Below are 10,683 nucleotides of genomic sequence, written 5' to 3' on the forward strand. Positions count from 1 at the left end.
ACCGTGAAACCAAGAACGAAAATAATTTTAAATTGGTTGTGGGATGCTTTATGTGTCACGAGAAGACTAGCTAGATGCAAATTTCTGTAGGTGCATTAGAATTGCGACTGCGTAATCGTTGTTTCCAGTGGGCGCTCTGGAGGTGATATTCCACGTACCGTAGCTTATCGCTTCTTCAGCTGCTCACCAAAGTTGCAAATGAAGCAGGGGTACAATATACAAGACTTGCAGAATTGCGGGAGCAGCAGGACACAGAGATCCCAGGGGCACTCATGGGGTTGCTGTTAGCTAATTATAGCGCTCCACAACTCTTACGTCTGAGGACCGTTGTTTGCTGTGACTATGGGCTCACTCATGGATAACTGGATTGACTGATTGCCTTATAGTGTTATTTTGACGATTTTGTGTAAACTTCACGTAGAAATCTTTCATGAAAGTATGTTATTTAAGATGGACAAGCCAACCGTTCCGGTCGATGTTCTGTCGTATGTGTGCGGTTTTCAGAATCACTGGCTAAATTTCTTCGGCTTGCCATCATTCAGTGGAAAACCCAGATCTTGTCATCGTTGGCTGATTTGCTTAATCGTAGCGTTATACTCCACGTTCATCCTGATTCTTGATCTTGCCGGAATTTGTCGCATGGGTTTCGATGCCAGAATCTTGACCGGCCGTGACACCTCCCTCGTGGAGATCGTCGCTCGCTTGCCGGATTCGGCTAGCGTCCTTCGTGCCTTGATTCCTTTTGTCATATGTATGACCCAGAGTCCGGCATTCAGCCGTTTACAGGAAGCGCTAAATCACCTTACTTATTTATCCAACAGTGACCAGAATCTCTTGGCGCAGACGTGTCGGAAGTGGCGGCGGTACGGTTTCATCTGGGGCGCAGCGTCGGTTGTGATGGCCGTTACCACGGACTACATTAACTGGCAGTTTTGGTACAATATGCGCGACAGCATGCTGTCAGGGCTTACCAGTACATGGATGTTTACGCCGGTGGAAATGCCGGTTGCTGGATTGATTGCCTTCTATTCACTCGGCTTAACGCCATCTTCATTGTCTCCCAACAGATTCTGATAACTTGTATCATGATATCTATCATTCAGAAAGAAGCCTACAAAACTTTTATTGAACGCATTCGGAGCGCAGCTACGGGGTTTAACAGGAGACAGTGCCTCAGTTTCTTACGGCAAATTCACCAATTCCATGCGGCGGCATACACTGTCAGCGAATATGTTAATAGTGTATACGGATGGGGCGTTCTGGTCATGTACGGTCTCGATGTGATGACGGCGTGTGGATGCGTGGCGGGAGTGATATCGCTGATAATGAGCTCCCCGATCGACATGATTAACGTTAGCGCGTGGTTGAATTTCGGGATGTGGTTCTGCTTCTACGTGTCGTACTGCACGGTGTTCTTAATTCCCATTTTCAAAGCCGGGGAACAGGTACAGTACCATTCACAGTACACAGCAAAAGTGGTGTAGATAATTACTTACTGCAAGCTGTTCTTTTTTATGTTCGCAGTGGGATGAAATTCAAGTTGCACTTTATAAATTCCTAGAAACAGCCAATACAATGTCACTTGAGATTGACCTATCGCCGAGTATCACCAATATCCAAGAGCGAATTGAGGCATTGCTTTTTATTCGACGTAACCGAACCGTGGTAATCCACGCTGGAGGGTTCTTTTTTGTGACACGCTCGCTTCTGGCGCGGGTGAGTCTAAACTGTAGCAAACCGCACAAAGAAAGCTTAGTTCGAAAATATACTTCGACTAACTAGAATGATTATTATGTATAATCTTGTAGGCGGTTACGTTAATAGTCTCCGCATCTCTGGTCTGCTACGGTCTGCTACAAATCGACCATGGAACCAACGAATATTTTGTAGGCCAAAGGATGGTTAATACTTCATACGATAGTTGGATGGTTTAGTTTGCCTACTTCAATAACCGTACCACTATGAAATGTTGTAACGAAAGATGAGTTAAATCAGTAGCACTCGGAAATCGCTAGGGTACTCGATTAGTAACTACAATAAGTCCTCAATTAGCGAATGCAGAAATCTTTTCTCACTGTCGGAAACAAAATTTCAGCCTGAAGGTATCAAAATAGGCCGGCATTTTCTCTTAATATTCGACAAGTCGCAATGTCAAATAAATGTTTAAATGGTATATTCAGAAAAACGTTTCTAGGCTTATTGATTTACCTGCTTACAAATAAAAGAAAAGGGTACAGGCCAGAAATACATATCTTCGAAAGTGTGCAAAAAATGGTTAACAGGACATTTACGAATTCCCGTCCGGCGCAACTCTTTTGAGCCCATTGCATTTACTTGAATGACAGCGTTAGATAGAATTACGCAGACCCATAAGCCTGATCGCCACAGAAAGTCGAGTGATCACGAAAGCGATTCAGCCAAAATTAGGCATTATCAGTGGTTCTTTATCCCTGGAAATGACAGGCGTTGTGGATTTTGTCCGAATTTTTCATCCGGCAGAGGGTATGGTATCTTCGGTTGCGCGTATTAGATACCAAGGAGTAACCGAAAACGACGTGTTAAGATCTTTAATGGTCGTCCAACTGGTATTGCACGTAGAAGAAAACTGCCGCTGAGCTGTGGATCGAGATCCAGCCGCTCTTAACAAACATATTTAGTATTTACTCAGATTATGTCGAAAAGCAATAGTTACTCGCTCGAAAAGCAATAGCAGTCACCGCGGTTGCAAGTTAACAGCGAAAATGAATTTCGACTTTAACAGCGAAAATGTGTCAAAGAAATGCAACCGGAAAGTTAGCTATATTAATCATGTTTTTCGATACAGTGACTACGGTGCTCGAATACGACTTTTCGATTCTTTAGTCCTTTCAGTTATTGATTATTGCTGTTCCACCACGCATCCATTGCTAAAGAAATCGGCAAAAATCGTTGAACGTTGTCAGAGAAGGTTCACTAAAACCTTGCGCCTCGGCAGTAACGTGTTGAATTACGCAGAGCGTTTGAAAGAGCTCGAATGGGATGACCTAGCCACACGACGCTTAAAAAAAACGCTAATGTTCATGTACAAATTGGTTTTTCGGGTGGTTCCAATGGGTGACCTGATTGTATTGCCGCTAAAGTTTTCTGCTGCGGTGCTTGAGTCTGTTGCAGGTAACACCAGGATATCAGAACGTCTGATGAAGCATCCATGTCCAATCAAGCCGGCTCCGACAACAATTTGTGGTAGAACGGTGACCACCTCCCATGACTCGTATCTGAACCGCCTTGTGTCCGTCTGGAACGATCTTCCTTTCCAACCCGTTGCCTACGTTACTTTGAACGCGTTCACTGAAGCTCTGAAGAGAGTGAGCTTGAAGGATCTACCATCGGTTAAAGCTTTCAAAAAAAGTGCAGTGTAATTACCGTTGTTATTTTAATGTTCTCTTTATTGTTTTGTCTTGTTATACATGTGTTATGCCTACCATAGTAATTTCGGTTGCGAGTTAGTTGCAGAAGTTACCAAAAAGGCGATTACGTGCGTAAGTGTCGGTGCTTTCCTTTTTCCCACAGTTTTGTTTTGGAAATTTTTTTGAAAATGGTAATTTTACTAATATGTGTGGGTTTGGTTTTATGCATCGACCCCAGCGCGATCGCCTGCCCGCCCTTTTTCCACAATAAACGCAACTTATCGCAACCGTACCGACAACATGCAGTTTTAAGTACTTTTCATGTGCTGATGTTTGTTTTTGCATGTGTTGATGTTTTTTCTGGTTTATACTTGTTTCCGCTGGCTTTCATGTTTTCGTGGTATCGCATTTTGATGTTATTTTAACATTCTGGTTTGTTCTCCGCTGTCTGAAGCTTAGAGGGCAGTCGCTTCGTTGCAAGGACAATAAACTTCATTACATTACATTACATTAAGTGCTGGCATTCTCAATCGTGAAGCAGTTTTCCTTTTTTTTGAATGATCGGAGATGATGAGTTTCCCTTTTTTTCGGTGTTCCTTTTTTCTTCGTACTCATCCAAAAATGAATAAGTACTTACTTGTATCGCGAAGCTCTCACCTCTGTCGGCTTCTCGGTTGGTGGGGCCGCAGACAATTTGTTTATTGCTTAATTTTTGCATATGCGCGGGGCTTGGTATGTGCATGATATCCGATGATTTCACGATGACTGCAAATCAGCTGTTGTCAATGGACGTTTAAGGTTATCAGGCAAGCTGAAATTCATGTGGTACCTACCACCTTTCGGCATGAAAATGCTTGGCCACCGTCTCACCGAGAACGCTTATCTAATCAGACCACATTACAGTTCTAGCTTGCGCCTTTCCACAAATGACATACCATGACAATTGTGGTATCTGATAATCTGCTTGCTAGTATGGTGTTTCTACAGGTAGGCGTAGTCTGGACATTTTCCAGATGCAAGTTTTGTTATGCTACCTGCAGAGACCTTTAGATACCAAATTCGTATATAGGCATTAGTCTACCAATCATTCATATAAAATTAGTTTATCTTAAAGTTGCGACAGCTGCAGAAGTTGCAGCTGCAAGACTTGGCGTTGTTTTTAAAACTCATTATCTTACGGTTTCCTTTATCGTGCATAAATCTTTCTTAAAGTTTTCCAGAAGTATTTAAACATGGCGCAGCAGCTATCAGTCGTTCGTTTCACCAAAGACTTCGTTCCTTGCCGAACATCCCCCGTCACCGAATTGGGCTGGTTCGGTTTGACCAATCAGCACGAAGACCCGGCTTGCAAGGACTTCATTGACGATAAAGAAAAGCGATCGGTAAGACTTCTTTCGCAGCATTGGGATAGCATCCGAAATACTGATTTGGACGATCGATACCATCTATACGAAAGCAGAGCTGCAGAAAATCCAGTAAGTAACTGGCGACCTCTGGCCCATATGCAAACTTGGATAAAGAAGAACCCGGAAGTCTTTCACACGTTCAAGTAAGCAAATTGTAGAGTCAAAGCGGTGAGCCAACTGGAAGTATGAAAACCCACTTTCCAGTTCTCGACAACTTAACCGGAACTTTTAAGACTTCAGACTTCAAATGACTTTCAAGGAAGATTGTTCAGATTAAAATTAATGTAGTGATTACTGATTACCAACGATGAATTATCTTGCATAGCGTAAATCAGACTTTAGTCTGATGGATTTGTTTGATGAAATTTTTTTCCTGAAATGATTTTCCAATTAACAACAATTGTACAGAGTGTAAGTGGCTTAAATACGTGTGTTGATGCGTAGACCAGACATTGTCTGCTCCTCGCGGGCATTAAAACAAGCGCTGGACATTCCACACACTTACGGTTCGTTCAGTGAAACATTTCTGGCCTGCAAACGTCAAGGCACAATTTATTTGACATGTAAGAAATTTGATGCTCTGGGTAACGCACTTCCAGTCAACCATCAAAAAGCATACCGGTACGTAATCAAAAAATTTTATGCCGTAGTTGTTAGCAGCTATCTACATAATTATATTACTGTGCTACAGCATGCGCCGATATGAGCAGTTAGTAGCCGGGACTTCTAACGATGGTCAATCAGATGACTTCACCACATTTGATTATTTCTATTCCGTTATTGGTCGCACAATAGGAAGAACACGCTTGCTCTATCACCATAAAATCGACTGTATTGATCCGCAAGTGACTAGTTCGCCAGAGAACTACGTACAGCTTGTTGTTAATGAAGACAGGCCAGCGCAATCGCAAAGACAACGGTGCTCCCGGTAAGACAGATACTCGGCGAGTACGCTTCATGGTTTCGCTTTTTTACTTCAAGCACCCCTGATGGCAAGTCAATTCTGCAGGAAATATCAAAATGCCGTCAGAGGCACATGGAGCAAATGCTTCCTCAACGGTTCGCCGCGGGCGTTAGTGGGAAGGAAGAAAGATAATATACTATTCGGCTGCGCGATGACCGTGGTCGCGCGGATTCCTGATAGTGCAAGTGTTTCTGTAAGTTTTTCACCACCGTCGCCAAATACTCCTCCTCAAATAAAGGTCATGAATTTTTAAAAATAAAGGTCGTTTTTGTATTTCGTACTACAGTGTGAAAACAGGCGCTGCAAGCACTGGAATAAAGAGCGAAATATCAGCTTCCTCAATCAGTTCCTGGAATATGTGCGGAATACCGTTCAACAGGATTACGAACAGTACGTGTACTATCAACAAAGTTTGTTTTGGTTAGAAACTTAAAATCGCAGTCGATGTTTTAGCACCGTTTATGGATTCGTCGTGGACTACAGCAACCAGGATATAGCGACCGTGCGGGCTACGGAATGGTGTGCCGGGTCGGCCAACTTCGAAGCCAATAATATTTTGCGCACATGGGATCAAGTTAGCGACAACATCGGTTGCAGTTTAATTTAATCGTGTTCCTTTTAAAAGCGGCGTGCGAGCTTTGAGTTATATTATAACCTTTCAAAGTGCCGCTTAATAAAAAAAATGATTGCGTTGTCAGGATGGACCTCTCCGTCCACCTGACTTGCTGTTGCTTTTGCGCTTCGCATTTTCTGAGGAATACATCCTAGCATTGTCATGCTATTTCGGCGGATCTGCAGCACGGTTGCATTGGCTGAAGAATCCAGTTTTTGTTGGTTTTTTTTTCGTGGCGGTAACATAGCCAATAATGTCAATGCTTCCGGGTTGTTCCTTTGCGGATACGTGGACGCCCATAAGGTCCCACGTTATAATATACAGTCCAACAGTCATCGCTTAAAACTACTAACATTTCGAGAAAGGTACAACGAATGAACGTAACACATGAAGACTTGTGACCGCGCACGGTTTTTCTGCCATAAGGCTGCAAACGCAGTTTTCTCTACGGGCCGATTGCAAAATCAGTGATGCAGTTATAGTTTACTGATGGTAGAACAAGTGAAAAAACAGCACGCCCATTCAAGTCGGCCAAAAGCGAACGAACTAATTTGTGACCTTTTACAACGGTACTCCGTGCAACGGTACTTTGTACGACACGCGCTACAGTTGTCAGCCCATCACATAAGTCTCGAGGGGCGCTCCTGTGCAGCTCATGTACAGAAAGGAGTCATTTAAACTACCTTAAATGAGTATACAGCGAGCCAGAAGGAAGAGCCTATGAAAAATGTACAAAATATAATTGCCCCATAGGTTTTAGTGGTACAGGAAGTAGTACAAAAAGCCAGCAGAGGAGGTGCTGGCTTGTTTTTGAACGTGGAGGAAATTCAAACGGTCGCTCTTTGAACGGAGCAGCAGGACATAGCCGACAGCGATCCCAGTGGGCACTCATGTGCAGCTGTCAGCCAATTTTTGGCGATACGCAACAAATTTGTCTGTGGCACCTTGCAATGACTATGGTCTATGGACTATAGACGTAGTCGTGTATAACTGGATTCTCATGAAAAGCAACGATTCTGCATAATTACTGAATGGTCTCAGCGTATAAAAGCATTTATACAGCAGTTTAACTTCTATTGCTAATGATTTTATTTATTTAGTTCGACGTCCATAATTTTGACGAAAACCCTTGTCATAAATTATGTTTACTGTAAATGATTTTCTTGCATATGGCGCAAAATCGGCGTATGGGTCAAGGAAGGCAAACCAGTTATCACAGACATACATGTGTAACACGGAAAAATAATACAGTACAATGTTCGGTGATCGGTCGGCAGCCGGTCATCACAAATCACTGGATAGCAGCCAAAACGTTTCGACCTTGCCTTTGCTCTGCAAAGTTCCAAAGCAATTAAGCCGAATATTAATGGTGAACTCGAACTTCAAATAGAGGTGCAGTGGCACGTTATAGAATTGCTTTGGACCCAGGGCAGTGTACCTTTATTTCAATGTATCCTCTGGCTTCCGTTTTATAACCAGCAATTTGGTGAAGAATTTGATGGCTGCTTTGACTGATGTGTATTTTTCCTCCTGCAGCATCGTGCTCGAAAAATTTCAAGTTATCATAAACTTCTTCAAGGTTACTGAATTCGAGGCGTTTAGAAAAATACATCAGCACAGAAATCAGGGCCACCTCAGCGTTAATAAACACCACCTGTGTCAATTTTCAAGCCCAACCTTGTTCATTACTAGGTCAACACTGCCACAGCAGTACGTACCCTCTCCATGGCTCTCCATTCGACTGGCCGTATTGATGGTGTCTCCAAACCTGCATATTAACACACCGTAGAACATGTGGGGCTTGTGGGCACGCAGCACTGCCCACCAAGCAACTACTGTAGTATGGAAAGTTGGAAACTGCAAGCAGTACTTACAAACAATACCGTGGCATTCGATTTCCAACAACCCCAGCTGCACAGGGACCTGCAGAGTGAGAAAGACTGCGGTGTGAATCGTGAATACCGGCTACCAACTGTTACCGGCACACAAGAAAGTGCAGAACTGCACAAGTGATTTTTACCAGAGTGCATTCCCAGTCTGAGCTGAAAGTCGACACCGGTCATTACCATCGAGGACATCGGCTGTACCGCAGCCAGCATCCGTAGAGCTAAGTTACCAATTTCTCCAGCATGGCGGAACGCACCGTTGCGCACGGGTACGCCACTGACAACCTGTTACGCCACAGAATCAGCTCCTGCTGTTATGACATCTGAGAACTTATTGCTTTTGTCAAAGTACGTCATATGGAGCAATCAACACACGCAAATAAAAACACTGCGGAAAACAAAGAATATCATGCATGATGCAGCAGGACTATAATGGACATTTGTTACCGATCATAGTTCATACAGTAGTTCCAGCTTCGTACCATATAGGAATCAGCTATAGTTTCCACTTTATACACATCGTGTTGTTCCACGAGTCCATCCAGCAAAGTGTAAATGCGATGCAGTAAGCGAATGATAAAAAGCGGCTGGGACTGGGAGCACACATGGGCAAATTCCGGAAAATGTGTAAACAGGTTGCCAGCGTCATCAAAATTTTCGGCTTCTATTGGAAGCTTGTTGCGCAGTTTGCGGACAATACTTCAACAAATATTATTTTATATTGCAACTAAAATACACTCTTTGATTTCCAGGCACTGGAGTGACTGAGCGGTAGCTCTTTGTTAATACTACATAATGCGGAATACACCACTTTGCTTACTCGGGTAACATATCCCGCAGCAGTTCGTTAACATTGTTCTCTTCCCTGACCAACTCCGCCGTGCGTTCGGCAATTCGTTTCTCCAGCTCTAATGAGTAACGTTCCAAGCGAGAAATAATACAATCCACAACGCTGGCCACAGTTCGTCCTAAACCTGACATCTTTCTGGTGTTTTTTCCATTTAGTACTTCAATTAGATCATGTATCGAAGGGCGACGATCGGAACTATCCAGAAAACAATCTCGGAGCAGTTTTTCACCGTAAGGCGGAATTTCTTGGGCAGTCACAGCAATGCGCTGCATATCCGGAGACTTTTTCAACATGTTCAAGCAGGCTACAAAAACACTTGGTCGGATAAGTAATGCAACTGTAAAGTGACCGGTGTTTATTTGCCAACATTTATGTGTAGGTTACGAATCATATAAATTATTTTATACTGTTAAAAAATACATCAGTCATGTTTCTCCTTGAGTACTCAAACATCACCTAGTGTACTTAGTTGATCATTGAGCGAGACATCTAACGGCATTCTTCTGGTAAATACTTCAGCCATTATCACACCGAAACTATAAATGTCTGATTCTCTGCATCCAGGGTGCTTTTCATCGGCGACATTTCCGGTGCCATCCATAATTGCAGACAGTCATTTGTGTCTCCTAAATGGGCACCAGTTAAGCCGGAGATCACGCTCGTCATCCCGTAATCGGCCAGCTTGATTCCGAAGCGATTATCAGCCATAACCGTCAGGCTAGAAAGAGCACCGTGGAAGCACAATGGGCTGGAGTGGATATATTTGAGTCCCTGTTAGAAATAATGGAAGTAATCGAACATGTAGTGAGTGGCGACTCCCGCAAGACCGGCAATCGATTAAGCCAATGAAAGACTACCGGTAAATCAATCAACTATACTATAAGTAATAAGTGCATGAATTATCCGAATGAAATGCTCTGCTTGATGCAGATAAAAGTCCTTTCCAGTATGACTCAGAAAATAGTTCAGTCATTACCGAAGCCATTTCTCGAATCAGTGCCATTTGCAGGTCGATATCCATTGGAAAACTTCCATCGTCGAGCAGCATGCGCAGGTTGCCTCTGGATCCATATTCATACAGAAGCGAGACGCTGGCTCCATCAGGGCTTACTCCATAAAATCGGGCAGTATTGGGATGTTGCAGGTTCCGCATCTATGGATCATGGGTCAAGAGCATCAGTACGTAACGGTAGGTTCAATCTCTTGTAAATTTGTTCTTAAATAAACGTTTATACGAGTATTATGCCGAATTGCCATTATTCGCCAAGACTAACCTCTTCTGTTTTTGTTTAATCATATATATGCTTAACGTTCGTAATAGTTCTGGGTATGTGACAGTAAAAACATGCACAAACCGAATCTAGCGTCTGTCGAGCCAATTTAACGTTGTAGATCTGTCTGGGTGAAAGCCGGCAGGGAAAACATTCGGCCCATACAATTTTGTTTTGGTATAGCGACAACTTCGATAGCCATGGCAAGGACTGGGTGCTATACTGCGCATCGTCCGGCGTATATTGGCTGAGTACTTGGTGACCATGCAAATACCACCAAGGGTTATCTGATTCCTTCTTACGCAAA

General features: G+C 43.3%; 2 protein-coding genes across 2 annotated transcripts; one reads left to right on the forward strand and one right to left on the reverse strand.

Annotated features, from left to right (window-relative positions):
• Positions 1-4,383: 4,383 nt before the first annotated feature.
• Positions 4,384-6,714, forward strand: LOC129593970 (uncharacterized). Its single transcript, XM_055490509.1, has 6 exons — positions 4,384-4,935; positions 5,237-5,413; positions 5,484-5,720; positions 5,802-5,949; positions 6,043-6,146; positions 6,210-6,714. Exons 1-6 carry the CDS (start codon positions 4,619-4,621, stop codon positions 6,361-6,363), a joined length of 1,137 nt encoding a protein of 378 aa, XP_055346484.1. The 5' UTR covers positions 4,384-4,618; the 3' UTR covers positions 6,364-6,714.
• Positions 6,715-7,653: 939 nt separating this feature from the next.
• LOC129594022 (retinal guanylyl cyclase 1-like) lies at positions 7,654-9,398 on the reverse strand. The gene is made up of 7 exons (XM_055490566.1): positions 9,076-9,398; positions 8,738-8,954; positions 8,390-8,540; positions 8,244-8,292; positions 8,088-8,137; positions 7,808-7,899; positions 7,654-7,701 (listed from the first exon to the last, which is right to left on the reverse strand). Exons 1-7 carry the CDS (start codon positions 9,396-9,398, stop codon positions 7,654-7,656), a joined length of 930 nt encoding a protein of 309 aa, XP_055346541.1.
• Between the last annotated feature and the right edge of the window lie 1,285 nt (positions 9,399-10,683).

This window comes from Paramacrobiotus metropolitanus, unplaced genomic scaffold (assembly GCF_019649055.1).
Source record: "Paramacrobiotus metropolitanus isolate TYO unplaced genomic scaffold, Prichtersi_v1.0 Parri_scaffold0000065, whole genome shotgun sequence".
NCBI classification, from domain to species: Eukaryota; Metazoa; Tardigrada; class Eutardigrada; order Parachela; family Macrobiotidae; genus Paramacrobiotus; species Paramacrobiotus metropolitanus.

Bases quoted from the DNA above. Each gene is read 5' to 3' on its own strand.
- LOC129593970 (XM_055490509.1), top strand. From the start codon at position 4,619: ATGGCGCAGCAGCTATCAGTCGTTCGTTTCACCAAAGACTTCGTTCCT. The intron at 4,936-5,236 runs GTAAGCAAATTG...GTTGATGCGTAG, and splicing joins GAAGTCTTTCACACGTTCAA to ACCAGACATTGTCTGCTCCT. The intron at 5,414-5,483 runs GTACGTAATCAA...ACTGTGCTACAG, and splicing joins AACCATCAAAAAGCATACCG to CATGCGCCGATATGAGCAGT.
- LOC129594022 (XM_055490566.1), bottom strand. From the start codon at position 9,398: ATGTTGAAAAAGTCTCCGGATATGCAGCGCATTGCTGTGACTGCCCAA. The intron at 8,541-8,737 runs GTACGAAGCTGG...GTGGCGTAACAG, and splicing joins CTATAGCTGATTCCTATATG to GTTGTCAGTGGCGTACCCGT. The intron at 7,900-8,087 runs GTACGTACTGCT...ACGATGCTGCAG, and splicing joins AATGGAGAGCCATGGAGAGG to GAGGAAAAATACACATCAGT.